This window comes from Cynoglossus semilaevis, chromosome 8, assembly GCF_000523025.1.
Source record: "Cynoglossus semilaevis isolate Cse_v1.0 chromosome 8, Cse_v1.0, whole genome shotgun sequence".
Classification (NCBI taxonomy): Eukaryota; Metazoa; Chordata; class Actinopteri; order Pleuronectiformes; family Cynoglossidae; genus Cynoglossus; species Cynoglossus semilaevis.
In genome coordinates this window covers 16,420,412-16,433,224 of record NC_024314.1, presented here as the reverse complement: position 1 = coordinate 16,433,224, position 12,813 = coordinate 16,420,412, and the positions used below count along the sequence as shown (strand labels likewise).

The 12,813-nt window shown below is 39.5% G+C and overlaps 3 protein-coding genes across 4 annotated transcripts; 1 reads left to right on the top strand and 2 right to left on the bottom strand.

Annotated features, from left to right (window-relative positions):
* LOC103382496 (death domain-containing protein CRADD-like) lies at positions 1-1,737 on the bottom strand (the record flags this gene model as incomplete). Its single annotated transcript, XM_008315312.3, has 1 exon — positions 1-1,737. A coding segment is annotated over exon 1 (276 nt), but the record flags the coding sequence as incomplete, so codon positions are not given.
* Positions 1,738-1,821: 84 nt separating this feature from the next.
* socs2 (suppressor of cytokine signaling 2) lies at positions 1,822-5,577 on the bottom strand. 2 transcript variants are annotated; one of them, XM_025057840.1, is made up of 3 exons: positions 5,188-5,577; positions 4,135-4,275; positions 1,822-3,770 (listed from the first exon to the last, which is right to left on the bottom strand). In XM_025057840.1, exons 2-3 carry the CDS (start codon positions 4,259-4,261, stop codon positions 3,268-3,270), a joined length of 630 nt encoding a protein of 209 aa, XP_024913608.1. In that variant the 5' UTR covers positions 4,262-4,275; positions 5,188-5,577; the 3' UTR covers positions 1,822-3,267. The 2 variants fall into 2 exon arrangements, with proteins under 2 accessions (XP_024913608.1, XP_008313498.1); XM_008315276.3 differs by having other exon boundaries at positions 5,192-5,571.
* An 887-nt stretch (positions 5,578-6,464) lies between these two features.
* On the top strand, positions 6,465-12,627 carry ncaph2 (non-SMC condensin II complex, subunit H2). The gene is made up of 20 exons (XM_008315275.3): positions 6,465-6,551; positions 7,244-7,364; positions 7,774-7,875; positions 7,954-8,015; positions 8,135-8,207; positions 8,290-8,346; positions 8,951-9,036; positions 9,164-9,321; positions 9,411-9,556; positions 9,746-9,826; positions 10,026-10,089; positions 10,248-10,349; positions 10,433-10,477; positions 10,695-10,765; positions 11,061-11,166; positions 11,246-11,350; positions 11,503-11,549; positions 11,894-11,995; positions 12,092-12,241; positions 12,319-12,627. Exons 2-20 carry the CDS (start codon positions 7,257-7,259, stop codon positions 12,454-12,456), a joined length of 1,803 nt encoding a protein of 600 aa, XP_008313497.1. The 5' UTR covers positions 6,465-6,551; positions 7,244-7,256; the 3' UTR covers positions 12,457-12,627.
* Positions 12,628-12,813: the final 186 nt, after the last annotated feature.

The window sequence follows — 12,813 nt, the reverse complement described above, 5'->3', positions numbered from 1 at the left end:
GGTCTCTAGTTCCTGGAGCAGACGTTCTCTGACCCAGCTGAAGTCGTCCAGAGACCGCAGGAAGCAGCTGAAGGCCAGGGGGCCGCGGTTCGGGAGCAGGTCCAGGAGTCTGAAGACCTTCCGTTTATTCGTGGACTGGGACTCAATGTCCTCCACCTGAGAATCCGTAAGGATCTGCTCCTGGTACAGGTAAGGAACTATGTGGTCAGATACCAGGAGCTCAGTGGCAAGAGCCACTCTGTGTTTCTGGAGCAGGGCTCTGTGGGCCGGATCCATACTAAGGTCCCGACCGCTTCTCCCTTCACTTAATAATAGTTTTATTATTAATAATAATACGCGGCATAAAAACCGTGAAACTACATTGCACTCTAGTTCGTTCTCTCTAGTATGTCCGGCTGGAAACACGAAAGCGGAACCAACGTTCCGCCCCTCCCGCCAACACGTAAAACTAAAATTAAAACTTTAAAAACAACAGTTAATGTCGATATTAACACGTATTTTGTATAAGCTGTACTTTGCTAAATGCACAAAAAGTCAATAAAGGCATTATATCAAGAATACATTTTTCAAAATGAAGTTAGCCGCAGTATTCCACATCACTACGCATAAACCTAATACACGGTGTATTCCAATATTTGCTGAGGATAAAAACCTAAGAAGAAATTCAATCATTCTGTAGAATTTTCCAGAAGGCCGCGTTTGGATACACAAGCTAATAATTGTTACTGACCTACCCATAGTCAGCCATTACGGGTTATGAAACGCGGGTTAATTTCTGGGGGGTAAATTAAACTTTTCTCTGACATACTAAATAATATGACTTGAATATTTATTGACCTAATTGATTAAAATTCTCTTAAATCTGCCTTTTTTCGTTAAATTTTAAAAAAAGGCTTTAATCACATAATTCTAAAAACTACATACATTTTTTTAGCTTTTTATTTGTTTTTTTACAGAAAAAATATGACATTTGAAAGTCGGTATTCTAAGACTTTATTTTAGTCTAATTGGGTTTTTAATTTTTACAGGGTTTACTTTCCTTTGTTATTAATTAAGAGCAATACTGCAGTATTTTTCAAACTTTTTTCATTTCTATGTTAAAAACCTTATTCTTTGTAATGTTACGAGGTAAAATGTGCATTTAATCTGTGAAATAACTAAAATATACTTGTAGAATATGCAAGAGACAAGGGAAAAAAATCACAGAGAAATATTTTTAATCTCATGTTTCGGTGCACAGTCAGATTTTTACAGAACGGTGGTACAGTCAATAAATATTCAAATAATTATTTTTTGTTTATTCATCCAGCATCCCAGTGACAACTTACAGCGAACAGTCAGAAAATAATTGCCTCATAATCATCATTGTTGTCTCAACAATAACACGGTGAGCTCAGCCCATGTCTAATTACCTGAGCGGGTCTCAGAAGAGCAGCACCAGCACGGAGGAAGACCTCGCCATTGTACATGTGAAAAGTCTCGCAGAAAAGTTGATGTCGATTGAGGACAACTCTTTAAAAACATTGTTAAAATGTGTGTTGTACAGCCACGTTCCCTGTAGTTTCTTTCCGAATGAAACACTTGAGTTTTTCAAACTGGTACCTTTACCAAATCAAACCAGCTGTTAATAAAGAGACAAAAACTTCTGTTTGCTGTTGTTAAATGCTGTTGGTTGGTCAGATACGGAACGATATTCTCCCGTAATATCGCAGATTACCGCCGATGCCGACCTGTTTGTTTGTTTTTTTTCAGATTACCGCCGATGCCGACCTGTTTGGGTTTTTTTTTGCAGATTACCGCCGATGCCGACCTGTTTTTTAAAAAAAAACTGAAGCCATCGTTGTTGTTAAAAAAATCACGTTGGAATAAAAACAACACCTGATATGTTGGACCTTATAAATATCCAGAGATCATCCAAATCATGTTATTTTGCAGTTGTTCAGATATAAATGGTTGGTCATTGTTAGAGTACACCAACCCACGTCAGCGAGTATGATTTAATGACAGGCAAAACGAGGACTGGAGGTTGGGCAGCACCTGGAGCGTTGTCTCCTGAAGGTAACTACATCAGTCAAGCTTTTACAACTTCAACGTTATCCATGTAATTGAAGCATTGTTTATAGTGTGGTTGAAAAGTAAACTAATGCCTTCCCTAAGAAGCAGATCTACGACTTGATAATTATAATAGTAAAATACCTCTCTAAGCCCCTTCAGCCCACCCGTCCATTAATTCATCATCTGTCTGAACATTCTTTGGAAACAAATGAGGAACTGATCGTCTGACCAGAACATAGAGGCTCATGGTATGATTCACTAAGAGTGACATGGAAGACCTTGCCTCGCTGCCCCCCGCCCCATGGTAACAAGCCAAGCAGGCAGCTTTTCTTTTTCTCCCTGGTTGAACTGCAGCAGTACAGGAAACGTGTCGCTCCCTGAAGGGTTTGTAGCTAAACGCTTTTGATTTGCTTCAGGCTCACAGGTGCAGCGCCATCTCCTGTTCAAACCAGCACCATGTCCTTGTTCAAAACTGGAACTTAAGATGTTTTGCATCCTCTTATTGGGATCATAAAGTAGACAAGAGCCTAAGAGGGCTAGACCTGGTCTGAGCACCAACGTGACAACCACCATGACCCCACACCATTGGACACGACCTGATTCTGAGGGTGGGTAGACCTGGTTATCACGCCTTTTTTCTGCCCCTCAAACAATACCAGAACGTATATAAAAACAAACAAAAAATGTGTGTACACTTGTGTCCTTCTCCAGTCTTTTAGCCTTTGGTGTATTTAAAAAAGAAAAAGTTGTAGAACATTAAACTCATTAAGCCCATTCCAATATCAAAGTATTTCTAAAAGGCAAAAATTAGGTGGGCAGTATTATTTTCCATTTACTTAGTTCTTAGTTCACACCTGTTTTTTTCTCGTAACCAGCTTAGTCTGCCACCTGGTGCCTAGCTGGTCCTGTGCAAGTTGACTCTTTAAACTTGGATAATATGTCAGGAATATATGTTCTTTATCCGTGCAGGTTCTTAACTCCTTGACTTAAAAAGTCTCAGTGCACCTCCTCTCATAAAGGACGTGGCCTGGTCAGTGGCCGTGTCCGAGGATCTTCAGGACAGAGAAGTAGACCCCTTGTTTGACAGCAAGGACTTCCCGTCCAGGTATTGCACTGATCCGCCCTGAACAGATGTTAGCACCTGGTCCATGGTTAGCAGTGTCGCACGCGGCCGTTGCAGTAGCGTAACCCGTCCGGTCTCTCTTGCTGCATCTACACGTTGTAGGTGTAGTCCATCAGATAGTCCTTCAGCCTGTTGGGCAGAGGCAGATCCTGCACCTGCTTGGTCCTACAGTTGATGGTGATGCGACAGAGATGCTGCAGCGATGGTGTGGACGTGTAGACGGGTTTAATGAGCAGCAGCTGCAGCATGCCGTTGTGCGCTGTGGCTAAGGCTCCAGAGTCCGCTGTCTCGGCATCAGTTGTTGGTGGTGCTGCTAATTTGCTGTGTGTTCGGGACAGTGTGACGTAATGTTCAACCAGATGGACCACGCTGTTGAACTGCTTTAGCTTCGGTCGCATTAGAACCACCGAGTCCAGTTTGAACTTCCCGTGTTTGTACTCGATTCTGAGGTTGGTGGGACCCGCTGACGTCATGGCAGAGATAGTGAACAGATAGTCCCTTTGGGAGCTGTCTCGTACCAGGAAGGTGCCCTCTGCTGCATCTTGCAGGACTTCCCTGGCTTCAGAGGCCGACAGGCTGCCCCAGTACCAGCCTGAGTCCAGAGAGAAAAAAAATAAGTGAGCTGTATCGCAATGTGTCGCACTTTAGTCAGGCGTGGTTTTTGCTAAATAGCTAAAAACATGGAAATTCCCCCCAATACTCCCTGATTACAAGGAGCTCATTTCCTGCTCCAATTTTGAATTACCTCCCTCATTCACATCTAAATTCAATTTTTTTTTAAACATAAAATGGACATTGCATGGAAAAAACAATACACAAGTGCCAGGAGAAACCTTAAGTCAGAATCTATAGAACTCAGTTCTACAAAAACCTAATTTAAGAAATGGTCCTCTTAACAGTCTGTACTGTTGTTTGTCATTGTTTATTGTTCTCAAATAAATATTTTTTTATCTCACCTGTGTTCTTTAAGTCTTTCATGGCCAACGCAATGCGGCTCTCATCAGATTCTACAGCTCTGGAGTTGTCGTCAGCCCGTCTGTTGGTCTCGACGGCATCTGTAGCCTCTGATGACTGGCAGGTCATTGGACAAGTCCGACCTAGATTTGAGACATTGATGAAGATTCAGAGTCCTGCACCGTGCCATTCCATTGTGGAGACAAATTTGAAACAACAACAAAAAAAAGGAATCTAGAAAGCTTAACCAATTTTTTTTTACTACTACTTTTTTACTTTACACTTCATCCAAGCCTCAGGTAAACTAAAATAGTATTACTATCACCCCCTCCTCACTATTTAAATCAATTTTCTGATTTTAAATCTTAATATTTATGTGTGTTTTTTTTAATAAAGTTCTGGATATTTTTCTGTGAAGAAAAAGTGTCATGAAGGACCAACTTTTAAAAACCTCTTTTTCTTGTTCTATCGTCTGCTTAGGACCGTATTCTAACTCTATGTCGTTGTCCTTGTTTTCCTAAACAAATATTAGTCAATGAGTCCGGACTTAACTATATGTTGTTGCTAGAAAGCGTTATTACATAAGACTAGACCCCGCCTGTGGATTCTGCTGTACAGGCAGTTCCTGTTTGACATTTGGCGAGCTGTAACTGAGCCGATCTTGGGAGGAGTTCCGATTGAACAAAAGAAGATGAACGTCTAATTATCGACGGGTTTTCCTCATTGGCTCTAATCATGTAAATTATACATTTCAAATGGAACTTCGTTTAGCAAAAAACTCTAGTGTTACTTCTTGAGCGGAATTAAAGAATGTGCTTTTAGGAAAGAAAAGCGCGTTGTTTAATTTTCAGGCAGGCTAGAACGCAAAAGGGGAAATAAAATAGGTGGAAATGTGAATGGGGTTTGGTGTGGGGTAACGTTTATCTTGGCTCCGTACGAGCAGCATGTCACGGCACAGTAGTAAGCTCTCCCCTTGCCCCACTGTGTATATCCTGTGTGATAATATCATCCACCTTCACAGTATCAACACGGTTACTGATTAGACATGACCGTACCTACCTGGTTGTCGCTGTGGAAGCCAAGCGGCAGCCAAACCGCTGCGGCATGGACGTCACTTTATCTTATACGTACAAACACAATCCTACAAGACATCGGAAATGTGATCGTACGAATGCAATGGACGGCTCCTCTGATTCGGCTTGGTTCGGCTTCGTGTTCCGTTCTCCTCAACGGATGATCAGAGACGAAACAAGGAGGGCGAAGCGTCAACCTGTCATTCCAAACAACAGCAGTCGCTGTCGGGGCATCCAGCAACAACACGCCGCTTATTTAACAGTCAGTCCCCGCAGTTCCAGAAGAAGAAGATTCTCAGCACCGTCGCTGTTCGTCTGTCAGTCATTGAGCCTAGGACAACACTGACCACCGAGCCGCTTAACACCATAAACACAAAGAAGCCAATTCTTGGAGCTTTCCAGGAATATAGTCACGCGGTGCAGCGAGCGGCGATTTAAGTGGTTGACACATAGACACACGCGTGCACACGCGCGCGCATGCACAGACACAAACACAGCTACACCGACACATTCTCTAACTTACAGATACAGTACGTCCATAAAAAACACAAACATTTGTGAGTTTATATTTACGAGGACGCATTTAACCTGAACACAGAAGCACACACACATACGCGTGTTTATTTTGATTTGGCGACACTTTGAGGCCAAGAATTTCAACCGCCTAAAAACGTCTCTCACTTTCATACAGAATTCAAACCTCTGTTTAAAATGTCTCGTTCTCCCCATTTATCATGGCTGTTTAGTTCAAAGGTGATTCCCGTCAAACCAGGAAGTGCTTAACTGTTTTTTAGAAAAAATAGCCTTTACAAAATACATCTACGAATACGTCCTCTTGGTTAAAAAGTGATTAGCTTCACTGAAGAAGTCGTTTCTTTCAGATAGACCATTTAGTGTTTAATACTATAAATGATTTAAAAGAACATTTTTATTTTTTTTAGTATTTTAGGCTTGAGTATGCAGCTGTATATGTAGGATTTCTTATATGAAAGTTGTTTCTTGTCAGTAATACTTTTAAAGTCTTTTAAAGACTTTAAAGACTTAAAAAGGGTTATTTCGGGCTGAAGGTAATGTAACAGTTATGTATTCTGCCAATAATTACTCATATATTAAATTATTACTCATAATACGTTCTCCAAAGTTCTCCAAATGTACAACCATAGTTTTTGCCATTCTGCGTGTAATGTTCTGTGGCGCAGACAGATGGCAGCAGCGCTTTTAGCCAAACATCTATAAAGCGGAAAAGGTGAAGAAGAGTCAGTGGCGGGTTGTTTGGTTGTCTGCTAGTTGCTAACTAAGAACACTTTGTTTTAACTCAGTGACAACTCAGTGACGTTTTCTCTCCGGTGAGTCATGTATTTATCCTACAAACTTTATACGCACTATAATTTTAGTCAAATTACAAAGTACTTTTATATATTCACAACGACGAGCTGTTATTTTGTTCAAAACTTATTTTAATTCCCCTTTTGGTTCCATATCGAACGACATTAAAATAATCATTCGTTCTTGTTTTTTAATATACTTCCATTAACAGCAAATTATCATTTCATAAATCAAATACTTCCATTAACAGCAAATTATCATTTTGAACATTTAGCTCATTTGCTGTATTACGGTCGCACTACGGTGTTTACGTTTAAAGCCACCCGGGCTTTCAGATATTTATTTATAATGTATTTTTGACAACATATTTAAAACATATAGATCTTTAAAACCAGTCACACGATTTAGGTTTGGAGAGTTGTAAACTATAAGCGTTTCTCATTTACTGTATCTGTATCAGTACTACCTGCATCAGGACAATGACTTACTTTTTAATAAAATATTATTTTTGTTATTATGCTTGTTTTATTGTTTCAGAGTAATGGCGTCACCACCCTCTTAATAATCCTTCTCCATCATAGAAAACATTAATACATACAGTAGCTAAATGGAATAGCATTAAAACCAGAGCCAATTTATTGTGATTTTAAGAAGTAGTAGTGAAAACACTAAACCATGAAGTAAAAATATTGTACACATTTGTCTTTAACAGTGGAAAAACTGTCATGGAGTCAACAGAGAGCAGGTTTGCTCATCTGCTCCAGCCAATCAGAGAACTCACTAAGAACTGGGAGATCGATGTGGCATCAGAGTTAAATGACTACTTAGAAGAAGTAAGTTATGCCCAGAATGATTGTTTGTCTATTAAAATATACATTGCATGTCTATTAATATATACATTATTAAACAAAAAACAAGAAGGTTTTATCTTGAGGCCATAAAATGAAAACGTTTTTATCATTTCTTTTAGTGGAAAACAGTTTCAGCCTTACATTTTGCTAAACAATGCTAAATGCATTTTTTTTATTAATCTGATTTACTTTGTTTGTTTTCAAGTAACAATTATTTTTACATTTGTTTTATTGTAATGTTATTATTGTTTGTTTCCCGAGCTTTATTGATGAGTAAAATAAAAATTAAAACATTAGAAATTACCATTTTAATTGTGTTTGTGTAATGTTATTATTGTTTGTTTCCCGATTTTATTTATTTATTTAAACCTCCTCCCTGTCCTGATTCCAGCTGGAGGAGATGTGCATCACATTTGACGGAGAAAAAACTCAGCTGAACTTTGCCGAGGCAGCACTGCTGATCCAGGGCTCTGCCTGCATCTACAGCAAGAAGGTTGAACACAAAGGAGCTAAGAGTTTGCCTAGTCACATAATTCAGAGCGTTTTTTAAAATTTGTTCATGTTCTTTTAGGTGGAGCTGCTGCACAATCTTGTTTACCAGACTCTGGAGAGCATCAACGAGAAGAAGAAAAAGTAAGAGGGGTCCAGTGCTGTAAAGCATGGATGTAGAGAAAACCAGTCCTTAAAAAGTTTTTTATGTTAACTTGTCAAGCTGTTGGTGAAATTTAATGTTTTCTTTTTTCTCTCTTCAGACGTAACAATCAGGGCGCTGACTCTCAGGATGGCGTCACTAACTCAGGAGAAGAAATAGATGATGCTGACGAGGTAGATTAGATTTTTTGATTCTGATTAAAAACAGTGTGAAATATATGGTTGAAATTTCTGTTTTTATATTTCCCTGTAACAGTTTGAACCTGTGGATGTCGAGGAATCACAGATGTCTGCGACTTCTGACCTAAAGAAGGTAGTGTCATAAAAACAGTTTTTGTTCGCATGTTTTTTCCCCTTCCTTCTCAGACTAAGTACTAACTACTATTATCAGTCCTTTGGAGACCAATCCATCTCCTACGGTTAGTGGCCCTGGCACTGTCTCGCTCACTATCCCTCGCTTGGTTATTTTACCCATTTATTTAAACAATAATACAATAATAATTTAATATTGTTTTATATTATCAATATTATCAATATATTTGTTTATCTATGATTTTGATAGTTGTGGTGACGTATGCATGAAAGGCAGTAGGTCAAGGACGTCATAAACCGAGGACCCCATGTATACTTCATAAAAACTAAAGCCCTATTATGAAATGCTGCAAAAAGACAGTCAATGTTTTCACTCATTCTTTTATTTTAAAAATTGATTAAAGACCATGGTTTGAACTGGGTCACATCCCTTTTTAATAACACTTTTGGATCCAAGTATCAATCACCTCTGTAATTCATGATGATCAGATCTGGACTGCAGGCCGGACAGTCAAATACATTTTATCACTAAAGTAACACTTTTGTAATTTTTGCAAATGTACTTGTCCTGGTTTAACAGTGTAGTGTCCGTCTTTTTGTTCCAGCATGAGTCAGTGGATGTGATTCCTCTTCCTCCTCAATCTCTGGTTCCTCTTGAAGCCCTAGAGAAACAAAAGTTTCCTTTGATAAGGTGAGTCCTTTCATTTTCCGTAGTTCAGTATATTGTTTTTATTTTTCTTATTTTTTCACTTTTTTGTAGAAGAAAGGTTCAGTTCGAATTTCAACCCATGACTCACTTTGTTGTGTGTGTGTCCCAGTTTAAAAGGCGAGGTGCTGTGCAGTTTGAAGGATTTTAAGATGAACCTCTTCATCCCGGGAGATGACGGCATGGTCCTCCTCCACCAGGGTCCAAGATCCAAATTCATCAATGTGGATCTGAGTCAGACTTTTTACCAGCTGCAGGAAAACGGAAGAAGTAAAAAACCGTCAGCACACAGTGGACATATTTGAATCACACTTTTATGATCGTAGATTTTAACGGAGGTTGGGGTCCTGAATTCCCAGATTTGCTGGCTTCACCTTCAGCCGGCACTTCATTTGGCGCGGCTCACACTGACGATGACGACGACAGGCACGAGGAGTTTGTGCCGTTGGAGGACCACAACATGGAGGTGGAGCAGAACATCGAGGAACATGTGGAGAGACACCAGGTCGGAGTCTGTTTGATTTGATAATCTGATCAGAGTACACAGGCTTCCTGATGTTCTCAGCTTCAGGTTTAATCATAATTATTGTTCAGAAGAAAAAAAAAGAATGTGACCAATCAGAATCATCTAGTTTTATTTAAATGTGTTGATAAGATCTTAACTTTATCAGATATTATTTTCTATTGTCCTCAGGGTCCGAGTGAAGGTCGAGTTCTTCGAGAAAGACGAGTAGAGACGGACAAACCAGTAAATGAGGAAGAGGCGCCCCCTGCTGTACGTAGAAGTTTTAATTATTATTGAAAGTACAGTTTGAGTACTTAGTTACAATTTTCTGTTAATATAAGGAATGGGTATAGAAAATAAATAGATTGAAGTCATGATAGATCGATAGAAGTCTGTTCCTTTTTTGTGTATTCTGTATGGGGACACAGATCATGTCATTCTTCTGTCCTTGTCCATGTTTGTGTTTCAGGTGAATGTATGGACGTTTCATGACCCATACGTCGTCTACGGAGAGGAGAAACCGTTTCAGTCAGGTACTGGTCCTGATCCTAGTGAAGATGTGTTTATAGCCTAAAGTTTTCCTTCTTTATTACCTCTGTCACTAAGTTTTGTTTCGATGTGTTTATAGCCTAAAGTTTTCCTTTTTTATTCACTCTGTCACCAAAGTTCGTTTTGGTCCTTTTTCTTTCAGGAAAATGTTACAAAGTTCCTGATGGCCTGGACGATGGAGGGAAGAGGAAACGTAAAAGAGCTCCTGCTCTTCAGGACTTCAGGAGCTGGTTCAGAGGAACCTGTAAGAACAGAACCTTTTCTGATGAGTCTGAACCAACAGTTGTTTAGATTTAAAATGATTTATTTAATTTCCTTCTCTTTCAGTTGATCCTCCAGAACACAAACTGAGACACGGACCCAAGTTCATAGGTTCATATGAGTTAATATTGTTCCCATAAATATTACTATACTATTATAATAGTGATACAATTATTTTAACATCTATATTCTAGAACTTTGCACTATTGTGGCAAGATTTAAAACCATGTTCTTTCTTATAGATTTATTTCTTAGATTGGATTACACTATGTTGTCTTTTTATTATACTTGAAGTGCAGTGTGTATAAACAGTGTTCTGTGGTTTCAGACTTGAACTATGTTTACCTGAGTACAATAAAGGAGAAACTGAAGAGTCGGAGCAGAATCAACAAAAGAGCAGTAAGGAACTTTCAGTTTTTACATTTTTCTTTGGTCCTGATTTGTCTAGGAAATGGTTGAAACAGATGTACAGGGGTGTTAAACATAGGGCCCGCTGGCCAAAACTGGCAAGCAAGTAAGATTTATCTTATATACTTGTAGTTATTTGCATGAAAACAAAGGGGAAAAACATGGACTTATTGTTGTTTATAGGTAAGTATGTTATGATTGTACTGGTCCAACCCTCTTAACATCTAATTAGTTTGTAATTTCCAAACTCCTAAACTGCCATTCTTCTGCATTTGATGTTATTCAGGGCGTGGTGATCTCTGAGGAAGAACTGAAGAAGACGTTTCTGGAGAAGGAAGTTCCAGAGCAGCAGGGGGAGGAGCCTGTGGATGAATTTAGACATGATTTGTTGGGTAAAAAAAGACCCTAAAAAGAGATTCAAATGCTGTCAACTCTGATGGTTTGAAATGAAAGTTTGATTTTCTTTTACAGAAGGCGAAGACGACGGCCTGTCGGAGAACGAACAGGAAGCGTGTGATGTTGATGACTTCCCTGCTGAGTTTGGAGGAGGTGGCGGCGGCGACCTCATTTCACCTGGTAGAATAAACTATAAACTTACATGGTCAACTGCTTTGTGGATGCAAATATCTAATCAGCCAATCAGATGGCAGCAACCCCTAAAACTAACTGTTAAGTAAGTCTATGTTTTAATGTTGTCGCTGCGTGTGTGTGTGTGTGTGTGTGTGTAGATCTTGGAGATGTTTTGACATACGAAGACCTGGTGAAGCTTCATGTTGTAAGTTGTTGTTTTTGTAAACCCAATACTGATATTTAGAAAAAAACACAGCCTATTACCTATATATTTTTGTCAAACTAATACAGCTTTCAGCTAGCAGGCTAACTTTTAGCTTTTTTTTTTACACTATTTTGCCTAAAAGCAATTCAGCAACTTGATGTTTCAGCTGATTTTAAACTGTATAAATGTATGTATATTTTTTTCATTTTGTATATAAACTTTTTGCTACATTTAGACTGTTTTGGTGCACATCTAGCTATATTTTAGCTAATGCTAATCTTTTTTTTGTTCTTCTGTAGTTCTTGATAAAGTTTAAAAGTAAAAGTGCTCTTAACTGTGTTTAGGAGCAACTGGTGCAAAACTCTCAAGGTTACATCCAGGAGACAGCTCTGTCTCGAAGAGTCAAAGACTGGGAGGACAAGATCCGTCCAGAGCTGGAGCTGCAGGTCCAGAACCCTGACTACATCGTCCTTGTTACACCCTTCCTTGCCCTAATGTCCCACCCTGACATCTCCTTCTCTTTCTCTCTGTGTGCATTTAAGGAGGAACGTCCCATGTTTGACATCCACGACTATGGGGACAGAATCGTCAGATCGCTGGGCAGTGTGGGAAACCACCAGAGGTTCTCATCGATCGTTCAAGGTCTGGACAACTTCGAGGCCTGTAAATACCTGCTGGCTTCATTGCAGCTGGTGAGTGTGACGCACAATCAACCCTCGTCTCCACTCCTCCTTCACACCTCCTCACGGTTGTTCTCGCTGCATCTCAGGCCAACGACTACACGGTGGAGGTGGACAGCGTCAAAGGTCTGGAGGAGAGTCTGGACACAATGGGGCTGACGCTGCTCAGTCTGAACAGAGCCACAGAAAGATTCAAGCAGGATGAGTTCATTGTGGGTGAGACCTGAGCCGGGGACATGTCCTCGTACATCACAGACACATGGACTCAGAAATGATGCTGATTGGATGACAATTGTTGATTATTATAAAAAAATTGCATTTGTAACTTCATTCTAAAAAATATATATTTGTTTTATTTTATGTTTTTGTGTTTATATATTGTCTTTTTTTACACTGTTGTTTTCTGTATTTGGTTTATTTTGTGACACGATCCCTGGGGGGAAAAGAAAATCACATTTGAACATCTCCCAGAATTTATCTCAGCACAGGAAGCAGTGTTTATATGAGGGTAAGTGGAGTTGCTGGACATTTTTGAAGTAGTTTTCAAGAAAGACAAGCAAGTCCCTTTGACTGCTTCAGAATGA